General features: G+C 36.3%; 1 protein-coding gene across 15 annotated transcripts in view; it reads left to right on the top strand.

The window, feature by feature from the left end:
• The window catches only part of MAGI2 (membrane associated guanylate kinase, WW and PDZ domain containing 2), a 773,420-nt gene that overhangs the window by 219,579 nt on the left and 538,743 nt on the right, over positions 1 to 15,098 (top strand). For all 15 annotated transcript variants that reach the window (XM_083811051.1, XM_083811061.1, XM_083811062.1 and 12 more), the window contains one exon: positions 7,555 to 7,671. In XM_083811051.1, coding sequence (XP_083667177.1) covers positions 7,555 to 7,671 — 117 coding nt within the window. The remainder of the gene's footprint in view (positions 1 to 7,554; positions 7,672 to 15,098) is intronic.

Raw genomic sequence — 15,098 nt, forward strand, 5'->3', positions numbered from 1 at the left:
GGCAGTTCTCTGAGGTTAAAGCCAATGTTGCATGCAGACTCTGGTTCCTGCAACTGGTTTTTAAACAATGGAAGCCTGTTTCTGTAGCCCTGACTGGAGATCTATTGTTTTAATAAGAGCTGAAGCTCACTAATCTGAGACAAGGTACAAAATGCAGGTGCTTTTGACTCAGCTGACACAGTCTCCCAGTATTGTGCAGGCCATGTTTTTGCTTCTGGCATACTGCAAACTTAGAGTTCAAGTCTTATATTTCAAATATAGGCTTAAGGTTAGCCACAAAACAAAGAAAATAATTCCACACAAGATATACTTTCACATTATTCCAAGGGTCACTCTTCCCCTGGCCTCCACCTTTTGCTGCTGTGGGGTGTCCCATTGTTGTAGTCCTTACTCAGACTGCCCCAGTAGCACCTGCCTGAGGATGGGTGTCAGAGGGCATTGAACCAAACCCAGGTTGTCCTCAGGCAGCGACGATACTTCCATCCTCAGCAAGGCAGAAAGTTGAGTTAGGTCAGAGAGTATTAAAACCTCAGCTTGTCTCTTAGTCCAGGAAGAGCAGGAGGAGCACATCTCCTACAGACATTAGGGAATTGCTACTTGTATATAGACATACGTCCATATCTAAGTGCTAAGGGACCTGTTGTGGAGAAATTTTTTCATTGTTTGGCTAGATTTTGTTGTTTTATTAATACAGTCTATATTCTGTACCATCCCTATGCAATTTGTCCTACAAGGATATCAAATCCTTAAATTTGAAATGCTAGGAGGGGGCTATAAAAGGTGGAATCTAAGGATGGAAATGTCGGGGGGGTGTGGGGACACAAAATATGTGTAAGTGATATATAATACAAAAGATCAGTAAGCAAAAAAAAAATAATAATATCAATACAATAAAGAGAAAAGGAAAGGCTACAAAATAATCGGCTATTAAAAGAGAAGGCCATTTCCCAATTAATAAACTAAATCTCAATGTCTTTCATCATATTTGATGCATAGAGAGCCCCATGATCTATTATTTTCCAAAGTCTTTACTCTTGAAATTTACATAGATCTCCAGTAAAGGATCGTGAAATTGAATTTATTGGTGTAGTTCCAAGTATGAAAGAAATTAATTTTCTTCCTGAGAAGTCTAATTTTCCTTTAAAATTCCCACTTGTTTCTTTGTCCCGCTTTATCTTACTACATATTTCACAGTGATGATAGCTCACCCCTGATGTTTTGAGATTTGCCAGATAAGATGTCTGATGGCAGACTTGGCTGAAGGTAGTAGTGGAAGACAGACAAAAGTTCAAAGAAGACCCACAGAGTTTAATGTAGGGATAGAAAATACAATCTTCAGCTAATGACTGGAATGTAATACATGCTTCTTGCAATTTACTAAAGTGTTGTTGTACTGTTTTCAGAATACTGTTAGAGTACTTACAGAATACTGTAAGAGATTATATACTTTACCTGGAAACGTGGAGTAACTAACAGGGTTGAATATACAATGATAAGTGAAGTGCCAAAATTCATATTTATATTCCTCTGAGTACTAGGTAGTTCTGTTGAGAATATTTTCCTTTAAATAATAGACTTAGCTGCAGGCTGCATTTTAATAACCAATCCTTATAAAATCAAATCCAGAGTTTGTGTTATTACTTTGTAATATTCATAATGATTTTATTTTTTGTTACTGTTAAAAAAATAAAAAATAAAACAAATCGTTTCATGCTAATTCTGAAATGTTATATGCATGTTATCTTTATTGATCATGTACTCAGTAGGACATTTGTTTAAGACGTTTGTAGTACAAACACTAGCAATTCATATGAACAGTGTTAATCATCAGGTCTCCGTTAATTAATACTTTCTTATGGATATTTTTTTGAGGTTTATTGCTAGAAAATATCATTCAACTAATGAAAAAAATGTCTAGTGAGTATATTTTATCTCTTGTTCACAAACTTAGTTATGGGTTAGGTGGAGCTCTCGGGAGAGGAGAACATTACTCTTCTCCTGAGAGGGCCATCTGGGGAAAAAGCTTTGAGAGAAGAGGAGATGTGACAGTTAATGGTTTTTTTTTGTTTTGTTTGTTTGTTTGTTTGTTTTAAGTTTAAAATCTTTTCAATTACTTTAGCAGTGAAAAGTCAGTCATGTTTTGGAGTCCTGGCTGACATGGACTTTCTCTCTGCTATGTACTGCCAGTCCCCCACCACTGCTCAAGTTTGCTTTGCTGCATTTAATTGCAAACAAAACAACTAATGTTTTACTGATTTATTTTTATTTTATTTTTATTTTTATTTTTATTATTATTATTATTATTATTATTGCTTATACAAGCCTCAAGTGGTGGTGGTCAGGAGAAAAGGACTGGAGGAGGAATTATAGGTCACTCCAGGTTAGGCCTTATATGCCAGAATGAAAATGTCATAGAAATTTTTTGTAGGTGTGTGGGCAAGATGTCACTGAATTGATGGAGATTACTGAAGGAAGTTGTACATGATAATTTCAGGTATTCTGAATTCTCACCTGACCATTTCCAAAAATATTCAGAAATGAGCAATTAAACCATATGCTCAGGTTTTTATTCATGATGGTCTTGATTTTCTTTATAGAGCCATGACAGGGTCACAAAAAATACTTCTTGCAGCCACTGCCATGGACAAAAGACTTTTTAATCTCATCATTGGGGAAAAGAACAAATACACTAGATATTCCTGTTTAAACAAAGTCCTTTAGGCTAATGAATAAAGAAATCATTTGGGCTAATAATAATTAGTCAGTAATTTGGGCCAATGATTGAAAGGTCAGTTGGATCATCTGTGAATGAAAGAGAAGTTAGTCTGGCATGCACCAAACCATGTCTTTTACTGAAGAGATAAAGAAAAAAATCGTCAAATGCCCAGGGAGGCACATCACACTAGTAATCTAAAGTTCCAGATTACACCTGAATTTGGGGGTTATTCGAGTCAGTTAGTCCTGCTCAAACTGGTGAAAGCCTATTAAGCCTATTAAGCCAGAGCTTTTGAGCTGGCCAAATATAGGTGTCCCATATTTACAGTCAGAATTGGGAGCTTGTTGAAAACAAGGGGAGACATGGATTCATGCAAGTAGGGCTATAGAAGAAGGGAGGTAGTTTATACTAAAAAAAAAGATGTTTGTTCATTTTTGCAAGGTAAATGCCCTAAGTTATTTCTTTTACTTTTCTCAGACACAGGTCATGTACTATCTAATCTAGATATGAGAGGTTTGCTTACTCATAGATTTTTCAAACCAGAAGTATTTATAGAATCTAGGGAAGCTGAAATATTTTCAAGGCAAATTATTCTTGGTTGAGATGTAATGACTATACTGTTAAAAAACAAGCAAACAAACAAACAAAAAACAATGGAGCACACCAGATTTTGGGAATTCACTAAAATGTTATGAGAAGAGATGAGAAGATGAGAAAACATCAATAGGTGAATATCGTTGAGAAGTTATAACCATAAAAATTGTGTTAAGTATAAGAAAAAATATTTAGAGCTGACAGTGGGAACAACAAGAGGGATGTTCATGTTTTGCAAGTAGTCCATCACTGAAAAATAAAATACGAGAGTATACTCCATCTGAAACATCTGTGGTATACCGAATGGAAAGTTACAAACAAAACAAAACAAAACAAATTCCCTGCAATATTTAGGGCTAGAGAAAATTATAGCCCTCCTTACATTTATCTCTGTCATTTTCTCAGAAATGGCAATTACCTTCTTCAGTTTTGAATCTTTTAATGAGCTGCAAACTGTTCAATATCCTTTTGTATGCATGTTCTTTATTGTATTTCTTTTTTGATTGGGCTTTGCTGCTAAATTTTGAGAAGGGAAGGAAACTTGACATTAATATATTAAAACTATAAAAAGATATACTTTACTCATTAAATTCATGAGTAAAATACGCAAACAGAGCATTTTTCAGTTCAACCAAGTGGTATCTACTTTTATGATCTATGGAGTCAAATTCACTCTTGGTTATGAGTTTGCCGTCATGATTGGTATCTGCACCTAAAACATACATTATGAAAGAGATCATTACTGAAAGTATTTAATTCACATCCTATATTTCCCAGCTAGCAAAGCAATGGGATTCATTGGAGTGAATGAAACTGAAGCCTCAAGCCAGGAAAAAGAAAAAAAAAACACCCCGCATGGCTGCAAGCTGGTGAATGCTTGTTGCAAAGTTATCAGCCTCCTCCTGTGGCAGCAGCCAAAGAACATTTTTAATTATGGTCTCTGGATTGGGTTTTTAAAGCTTGTGCTGTGTAATACCACTGACATACAATGGCTCTTCCTTTCACTGTCACACACAGCGAGCAGGATGCAGCCTTCGTAAACTCCTTGTTTCTGAGCTCTTTCTTGTGAGCTGTTGTTGAGCTGCCTTAGGGCTGGTGGCACGACACTATGGGCACCGGCAGCCTCTGAGCATCTCTCTGAGGTGCTCCACTGTGGACCTCAGGGAATAACAGAAAACCACAGGCTTAGGTTCATGTCTGGATTTTTTCAACATCTCAGTGGTTTTAAATGTACTGTGAAAAGAGAAAATTGAAAAAAGAGAAAGTTGAATTTTCCAGAAATCATGTCCTGGGTACCTGACACTTGTCTAAATGGACTGCAAATGGATTGCCCCACTAATTAGTGGCGTGGTGTTACTTTCTGTAAAAACAGTGACTGCTGTTTTCTGACTGCTTCCCTTTCTTCAAACTTATTGATAATGCCACTAAATTTCATTTTTCCTGTGACAGTGAACCAACGAATATGATTTTCAATCTGTTGTTTCAACCTTTTGAAGGACTTAGTCCTATTATTTTTCCCTCTCCTGTCATGTTATTTTTGATTTCTCTATTCTGTAACATGAGATCTAGTTCAGTGCTGTTAAATCAAGGCTGTTTTACATTCTTGTGAATCACTATGGTTTCTTAGGGCCCCAAACTACAGACGTTACATTTTCTTCTGCTTGTACTTTAAAAGGATCAGGCTGCTCAAAAGTTCCTGTCCAGCATTATAAATATCTGGAAAGCACATCTGGAGTCAAATCAGATATGCTTTTGACAAGCATCTGTTAGGGAAGAAAAACATAAGAGTGACAACTGGGGGAATGAATTAAAAATATTGTATCTGCTGTTCAGGACTCTGGAGCTATTTTATTTTTCATACTTTCTAAGATTTAAAATTCATTGTTATACCAGATTCAACAAAAGGGTAGCTAATGCCCAAAGAACTGAAAAATGTCAATTAGGTGAGAAAACAATGAGTTTTGAAGAAGGAAATTTGTCGATAGTACATGTACTGTCTGTAGTTCATCTGACTGCTCTTTAAAATAGACTTTGCTCCTGTTAGAGTATATACTCAGATAACGAGAATGATTGCATATGTTTCACTTCTGCTAAGAAGCTGGCAAGGTTTTTGTTTGTTTGTTTGTTTGTTTTTCCCCTCCTGCGTGATGTTCAAGTCTTACTTTTGTTACAAACTTTTGCATTTTAATGTGTGTGTAACCGAAACAAGGCTGTAGACTCCTCCTCTTGTAAATATATGTTTTTATAATCCAGTTTGGAATAAGCATTTAGGCAAAAATATCAGGTGACTCTTTATGAAGTGCTTAGGAGGTTTTAGTGCATTTGTTAACACACAGTGAAGTAAATGGCTGTGTTTGAAACAAAATAAAAAATCACTTAGAGGGTCAGAAATCTGTGTAGACTCCTAAACTTACTTATGTCATAAGTGGAATGATTCAGGTTTATGTCAGTGGGCAGGCTACAGCTGTTGTTCTTGAGCTGGCATTTTCTCAGGCTGCCAGAAAGCATCTGCATCACTGGGCATGTTCTGTATATTAGAGCAAGAAGAGCAAGAGCTGCAGGACCTTTATTCTCTGCAGCCGATCAGAAAGGACAGCAAAATCCAATCAGGAGCAGAATGTCTTTCTGCAGCCTCCTCTAGCCTTCACCTCCACTGAAATCTTGTTAAAAAAATAGCAGGAGTAAGGATGGTCTGGTCTGCAAAGACAGCTCGTTGCGAGAAAAAGGGTTAGGGGTACCAAAGTAGTGGGCTAAGTGGCTCAGCCTGGATCCTGGAACAACAGAGATCTGTATGGGGGTTCTCAGCATCTGGGAACTGGACACACAGGTATTTTTTTGTGTCTATTATGACTGCGGGATTTTTTTTTGTATTTCTTTTTTTTTTCGTCTTTTTTTTTTATTATTATGAAAGTCTGCTGGTTTTTGCCTTGAGCTAAGGATGATGGAAATTATTTATAAGCTTTTGATAAACCTGGCACAAAAGGTTTTGAAGTTATTGACAAAGAGCAACAATAATAAGATTATGGACTTGTAATTGAGAGATAAATAAGAATAGCTGCAAGGAGAAATATATTTTAATTTATAACCATTTGTGCTCTTCAGTGACTTTCAAATAATTTGGTGGGAATATTATTTGTTCCTTTTTACAGGAAAATCTTTAGAGAGTCCAAGTCAATAAGACATTTGGCAGGTGTTTCAATAGCAAATGCCATTTAAAAAGTATTTTAAGGTTGAATTTATGAAGCAACAAGTTAGAGAGCTATCTGATTACAATTTCTCATCTTGGCAATACGTCTCAGAACTCAGTGTTGTAACGATTTCCCATACTTTTCTTATGTCAATATTTCAGAGAAGGAAGAAATGCAGTTATTTATAGAATTTTTCCCGTAATTATAAATATGATCCATACTCCAGGTTAAAAGAAATGGAGAGAAAATATATCAGGAAATATTTATTAATCATGTTAGATTATATAAATATATATATACCTGTAATAGTGGACCGAGATACACCAGTCATTAGCTAAACAATACTTTTAATTGTTTTCTTCTGAATTTATGGTAAAAATGGCAAATACTGGGTTTTAAACTCAATTCTTTTTTCCACATTTGTTTGCAGTGCTATCCTAAGATGTTATATTACTAAAGACTCTTTTCAGTGGTAGAAATAAAATATGTACCCTTGTTTGCTATGGTGTCTTTTTCATATGTGAGCACTGTTAGAAATCAATAACAAAATATTTTATCATATTTGTATGGTCATAAATTACAGATAATAGCTAGTTTAACTGTGTTTTATTTTGGTTAGACTTGTATTGAAAACACTGAACACTGCAGAGATATTTTAAACATTTTTTTGGATCAATAAATAGGTAGAAAATTGGTCCATGGTCACAGGGAACATAATACCTAATACTGTGTTATACAGATATATATGCATGTCACTATGTAATAATAATGTTACCAGTTGTGCAGGAAAAAAAAAAAAAAAAAAGACACTTCACTGTATTTTCCCAACTGTACAGCTTTAGCCAATTATCATTAGCTGGTTTTAACCTTTACAGTAGTCAGTACTAAATAATATTATACCAACTACATGCCTTAACTAGAGAACTTTGTGCTTCTGTCATCTGTCTTGACAGAAACATGAAATAAATGAGGCACCAAGACTTTACAAGTGATTCATTGGTTCTTTCAAAGCAATATACTTTTAAATCATCTTTTCATTTTTCTTTTCCTTGACAGGAGGCATCGTTGATAAGGACCTTCGTCACTACCTCAATTTACGGTTCCAGAAAGGTTCGGTGGACCATGAGCTCCAGCAGATCATAAGAGACAATCTCTACCTCCGCACGGTGCCATGTGAGTATGGTGGAGATGAACAAGTGTGTTTTCTTAGTGGCAACAGACTGTCTGAATTAATGCTGCTGAGGCCATTTGCAAAGGGCTGAGAGGTGGACTGTAGATGAAGCAGTCTCTCTGTAAATAGATTAATGGCTTGGTTCGTGTCTTCTGTGCTATCGCTGTGGAACTGAACAGTCTAATTCTGAATTAATTTCTGAATCTACATGGTGTTTTCAAAGTTGGAGCTCTCATAAACTGTGGCTGTAGAAGAATAATCTTTTTCTTCTGCAGTTTTAGAAAGCACAAATTTAAAGAAAAAAACACTTTTCTGGGCTGGTTAAATTGATGTCCAACAGAGAGAGTTTGATCTGCATTATATTTCACCATAATACTTTACTGAATAGTACTGTGGGGTTTAGAATGCAAAAAGGCAACAGAAGAAACATGTAAAGTAGGAAATGTTGTAGTTTAAGTGCAGCAGGCATGGCAATGAAAGTTCAGAATGTGCATATGTGTTAGTTCTGTTGTTGTGTGAGTGAGTGGTATCTATAAAATGTTCTGAAACTTCTAGTATCATTTTATAGCTATTGAAAGTTTTCACCTATTTCTGCAGTAGACATGAAATTAAGCAGACTAATATAAGCCATGTCAGGCCATCAGAGCCATGCCTTTCAGAACAGATCTTCTTGATGGACGGATGATGTATCATTTGTGTTGGAATGAAGTTCTGGTATTCTTCCCTCATAAAACAGTTGCTTGGTAGACAAAAATAAAATAAAATAAAAATGGTGCTTCTGTTGAAAGCAGACCTTTTGTGGCAAAGAAAAGGAGCGCCGTTGAATTTGCATGCAACTTCACAACATACTTTTGAATGCTACATTCTTTCATTACATTAAAGAATGGAGCTTTAAAGTACCAAAAAAAGAGGCTCACTTCTGTTTTCTTCTGAAATCTGAAGACAGATAAATACAACGTCTTAATCTGAGGGGTTCCATTCATCCCTTATTAGAAAGGAATGTGGACAAAAAAATAAAGAATGATTACCTGTAGATTACCAGTACACAGAAAATCAGAAACACTGTATCTCTGTGACGTTTGTGGTGAATTAGGTTTGTCTGAAGGTGCTAAGAAACGTCAGACCTGAAATGCAGAGGCAAGTTCAAAGATGTTTTGAGATTAAATCCCACTTCTTAAGGTGCCTGGGTGTTCATTAGCATAAGAGTATACTTACTGTAGTCCCACCACACACTTCTTAATGCTGGAGATCCAGATTTAAACAAAGGAAAAACCAACAATATTACAAGTATTGCACATGAGTAACAGATACTGTGTATGGGCAGTAGGGCATGATAACTCTGTTTATTTCTTTGTTTATCTTAATCAAGGCAATAATAAAATGTTCTTATTGGTCAAGTGAAATACAGTACCAGCAGGAACAAATTTATCGTTCAAACAGGAGCACTGCAACCACAAAAACCACAATTTGAAACCTATAAACACTCAAGACTACCTCTCCTTTCTGCTGTGATTTATTCATCTTCAGTGTCATCATATGTGGTTAGATTCTTGAGTCATTATCATATTACATTTTGAGCAGTTTTAAGAAAGAACCAGATTTTCAAAAATTTTAGAGTGACATGGATGACAGCTTCTGAATCATGAGGTAAGCAGGTATGTTCTTGGATGGAGTGGAAGAATCTTTTTGATAGGAGTGAAAGAACAAATAGAATCCAAGAACAAATGACATATTTTCTTTGAAACTTTCTTGAAAATCCTATAAAAACGGATGTATTCTGAGAAAAACAAATTAACAAAAGAAGACAGAGTGATCTATGGTTTGCTAAAGCAGCTTCTGTAATCAGGTGGGTGAAAAGGACACCCTCACACAGATTGTAACCCAGATTTCCCTTCAATCATAATTGAGAAGAATCTTTTTTTAATGCAATTTTATTCTGTCTCCAACATTCCTGTTTTGGAGGGAAAATGATCAAAACTCTGTTCCTTTTTTTTTTTTTTTTTTTTTTTCCCGTATAAATTAAACTAATTTTTGAATTGTGAACTTACTTTCCAAGGGTGCTGGTATTCAAAATTTTGTGCTTTAGGAAGTCTTTGTTTTTTGGCAGTCCTTTGTTTTGGAAGCTCTCAACATAGGCTGACAGTAATGGTTCTGAACACTGTACTTAACATCTGGTAGGGAGATTTCTCGAGTATGCAGCAGTAATATTTAAGTGACTATAACATTGCCCCCAAGTTCACTGAATAATGAGGAGACTAACCACATGCTCATTACAAATTTTGCATCAAATGTTGACACAGCAAAAGCAGCATTCAGCTGGTCAAATTCTTGTGCAGAAAAATATAGAGAGAGCCAACTGCAGATAATGTAGCCTTTATTTCCAATGACAAGGTTGTAACATAAACAGAACAAATCTGAAAAATAGGTGACAACCTTTTCCCTTTAAAAACACACCTACAATCTTTCTTCAGTTATTGAGGTACAGTGGCCAGTGAAACCAGACGAATGTTTGTAAGAGAGTCCTTGACCTTAAGTTTTTACTGTTCTTTGCTTTTTGTTAAGATTGACAGCACTGGACCTAGCAATGCGGTGGGCATGACCACTGATTGCTCAGCCATAGCCTTTCCAGGTCAGACTAAGATATCTTTCACTTACGTAAAATGAATAAGTGTTTTCTGTGAAACTAGGAAGCAGAGAACCAACTCCATACACGTTTTAAATCAAGATAAGCCAAATGTAGTTAGATCAGGTAAAATGGTATTTACTGGATAAGAATTTGAATTTTAAATTATATTTTACCCTGTGTGCATCAAAGGGTGGATGGGCAAGGAATGCAAGATATGAGGATAATGGATCAGTTCTGCCCTCTGGAACTGGCCCCTATGGATGGGATGAACTGCTTGGTTTTGTGTTCCCTGCATTTGCCTATTTTTAGTACTGTGGTGCTGCTTTCTACAAAATTAGAAATGACCATGTAACCCTAAGAGTCAAATACTGCCTTCCATAAGTGGCTGCAGTTCACAGTGTCATATGAAATTGATTTTCACTGCATTGTCAACAGGAATTACACACATATATCCCAGGGCAGAACGTGCGATTGTATTTGCAGCAGTTGAGATGCAGCTGTTAACTAGCTCTGTCCCCAGAGCTGTGTGACAGCAGTAATGAAACTGATACATAAACAAGAAAATGAAGAAAAAGTTCCGTTAATTTGAAGCTGAGTTAGAAAAGCAATAAAGCTTTCAAGAGGCAAGGTCAAGAAACTGAAACTTTTTTAAAGATACAGTATGACAAATAATATACAAGGAAATATGTACTCTTTAGAAGACAGACAGTGGTCTTCTGTCAAGGTACAGCACTTGTTTTAATTCAAGCAGGAGGACTGGACTTCTGATGCTGAGAAACCAAAAATACAGATGAGAAGTATGCTGAGGATCTCAGAGGAAAGCAAAAGAAAATAAAATGCAGTTCTAGGAGAAAGAAGAGTTCACAGTTCCCTATATCCAGAAAACCTGACTGAAGTTTGTCTCATGCATTTTCTTTTCCCCTTTCAGTTGTATGGGTTTTAAGCACAGGTTTCATACCCTAAATTTATTCGTAAGTGTTTTAGGGGCACTGACCACTGAGCACTGACCATTGATCTACAATACAGAGAAATATTCATGGTAAGATGTGGTAGTTGTTAAATACAAGCAAGCAATATTTGAATTTCTGTCCACATTTCACTGAGAGAAAGGGCACAAAACACATCTAGTACTGTGAGTGTTACAGGCAGACAACAATTTAGTCATGCTGAACCTTGTGCTTGGTAGTACTGTAATTAAACTGCAGTTGTTATGTCAGCAAGCACCTTTCTAGTCTTACTGAAAGAAGAGGACTCAAATTTCATGTCATAACAAGAATGAAACTTTGAGGATAATATGTGACAGGAAAGCAGTTTCGGTAGTGACCGTCATGGTCATTCCTATCTCCTTTGATATGTCCTTGCAAGAAATTGCAAATTTCGCTTTCTTAAGAGCTTGCAAAATAGCGGATCTGTGGTTGAAAATAGTCTGTATGCTTCCCTCCCAGACAGGGAATATGAAATGATAGTGGAAGTCATTCTGATTAAACAGCGCTGTAAAAAGTCAAACAATGACAAGCTGATTCGTAGAAGTAAAAAAATCATCTATTAATTTGAAGAGATTACCACTGATATATCCTCTGGGATGTAACATCAGAACAACAGTAGTAATTGGAGTTGCTCAAATGAAATGCTCTATCCCACTGCACTGATTTACACCAGTGGCGGTTGCAGCCCAGAAGTTGGGCCACATTTCAGAAGCGATAACGCGAAATTAAAAAAAGAAAAAAGGAGGGGAGGGAGGGGGATGGGGATGAAGATATTTCCTTCCTAGTGATTATGTTTAGAAAAACAACAGTGATGAAAATTTGAGAGAACTTGGTGTGCGGTGCTGGCTTATTGCACTGGATAACAGTATTACTATTAGCACAGCAGTCTTGTAGGGAGGATGGATTATTTTAAAAAATTGTCAGCTATGTAGGAAGAAAGGTTCAGTTTGTGACTCAGCCACATTCTGTAAGTGAGTGACCACGGGCAAGAAATATAGTCATTATGTGCTGCAGTTCTCCACATATGAAATAGTGATAATAATTCTTTCCTTTGCTTAGTCTGCCTATTGGCATTATGATTGCTCTCTGTTAGGTGAATATGGGCAACTCACTGAACTGCAAATTTGGAATCTATGAACACTTAATAATATCCATCCTTTCTCCTGTGATTTCTTATTTTTATCTATCTTCTGTATATAATTAGATTCTTAGGTCATTATTATATTACATTGTGAATGACTTTAAATAAGAGCCACATTTTCAAACATGATTTTGTTCTATTCTATTCTAATGTAATCTAGTCTATGTATAAATACATTTAACCTACATGCTGAAGTATTGTCTGTGTACTGTTTAAATGTTATACATTACAAAGCTCTTCTGTTTATTGTCTAGTCTGCTTCCCAGAAGATAAAGTGTGTGCAGTGAAATATTTTGTTTTGGCTGGACTTGCTTTTGTTTGTCATATATGGGAAAGGTAGTGTCATTAGTGTTTTTTGTTTGTTTGTTTTGTTTTGTTTTTTTGAGATACTGAAGCCAATAAAATCTGTTTCTACTTGGAACAGAAAGTGCTGCAGGGTGGTAAGGACACAGCCTCAGGGGAATTCACTCCACACTTTCAACCTTTGAGAAAGCTTCTTCTCCACAACAATCAGTGTTTTCCCCTCTGGCGGAGAGGTTCATTGCATTAGGAGGCTGTAGTCATTCATAGTCTTCTTCATGGGTAGAAATCAGAAGAAGTAAGGAACCTCTGGGTTTGTATGTACTACAGTATGCTGAAGCTTTCCTCCCCTGCCCCTCTTCCCTGGCACTGGACCTCATAGGTGTTATCATAGAACATTAATTTGAATTACTTCTAATGCTTTTTGATTTTATGTGAGTTGCTATAGAAAGGAGCTAACAATAACGGGTAAATATTGAAGGAAATCCCAATTAAATACCAGGGTTTTCATCTGAATTTTCTGATTTCAGAGCAGATGGAAGAGTGGCACAAGTGAAGTGGGCAACAAACACATATTGGGTGAGGGAACACACAACTCAGGAGCTGTGTTTGTAGTTCTGCTGCTCTAAATAAGGATGTGAGCTATATTTGACTAATCTATATTGATCTTTCAAATTCCGTTTTTAAAATACTTTGTCTGTCTTCTAAAACGTATATAGCCAAGAACAAAGGGGAATGTGTGAAACAGACTTGCTGGTGTTTTTGTATATTTCCTTATAAGTTACTTCAGTGTCAAAAGTATCTTTCAAGATTGGAAATTCAGCGCACAGCTTTGTTCTAAAAATAAATAAAAAAATAAATAAATAAATAAATAAATAAATAAATAAATAAATTAGGAAGTCCAGATATCATCTGTTAAAAGATCTGCTACTTTGACGTCATGTGGAACTATTCTTGGGATAAAATAACCTGTGCTTAGCACACCAGACTGACAAGAAATGCCCACATGACTGGAAATAACAGTACCTAACTTTAATGACTACTTTATTCTTTCAGACAAGTGTTAGCTATTGCTTAGTCTTGACTTTGATGGCTCAGAATAGAGCATTGCAGAGCTCTAGGGAAATGTTCTTATTGTTGTGTATCTACCGGAACACACTGCCAAGGTGTATTTAAAGCAGAATCATTGGCATATTCAGCCTTTTTTGTATCTCAAGCAAAATTAAACCAAATCAGGTAATTACATGAGACGAGGGCCTCACTGTGCTATATGAAGCACAGCCACGGGTACCAGATGATTATGAAGAGGTCACTGCTTCAAATAACTGACAGCCTAAATAGAGGAGGCAAAGAACAGTAGACAGATACACCCACAGCACAGACAATGCCTGAATTGACTTCCACAAGATGGAGCATTGGTTAAACCCCATGGACCTTCCTTTCTTTTCCACTACTACATGTAACATCTTTCCCAATTACCACCTGGAAATGCACAAAGTACACTGACCTGTTTCTCTAAAGACACGGGCAATGTATGGTTATAAGTGATTGACTTATGTGTCATGTTTTGACTTTTCTGTGTGAATTTATTGGTGGTGGTTTTGTCTGTTTCAGAGCAGATGTTGTACTACAAGAGCACTGCACTTACCTTGCGGCCAGCAGGCATGAAGCATTGCTCTGGCTTAGAGTGTGTTCAGGCTGTGGGCACTGCATTGTCATCAGTGGGAAGGATTGTTAGAAAAGAGCCCCACCCCCCTACCCCCCCCAATATATATAGTGAATTATGATTTTATCTTAATTAAGATCTAGTGTAAACAGATGCCCAAACTTTATCTACAAATTGCATGGTTGATTGAAAACACTGAACTTTTTGTTAGTCATGAGAGATAAAACACACATCATTTTTGTCACCTTTGCTCGGGAGTTTCGCAGTTCCACTTATTGAAGAAAGCAACTCTCAGCTATTCAGTGACTCATTCATCTGTTTTAAATACTCTCCTTAAAAGAAGAGGTATCCATATATATATATATGTATGAGGAGGAGATGGAATGTGTCAGATGTAAGTGTAGTATGAAGTGAAATAAGATATAATAAAATAATGGGCAGTAATTGTGTACTGATTAAGATATACAGTTTGAATGTCCCATAAAAGTTTCTGTGAAGACATTAGGATATTTGCATTGGCAGTACAGTTACAACAGCTTATGTTTCTCAGAGTTATTTGCACCCACATCACATCTGTAGGAAAATGACTGCTAATTCTGCCCTTCACTCCCATTCTTTCCATCCTTTCATACCCTCATTTTTTCTTCCTTAAACAGCATACTTTTCTCTCCCATTTTAAAAATAAAACCATCCGAAATCAGTAACTTTTG

This window comes from Anser anser, assembly GCF_964211835.1.
Source record: "Anser anser genome assembly, chromosome: 1".
Lineage (NCBI taxonomy): Eukaryota > Metazoa > Chordata > Aves > Anseriformes > Anatidae > Anser > Anser anser.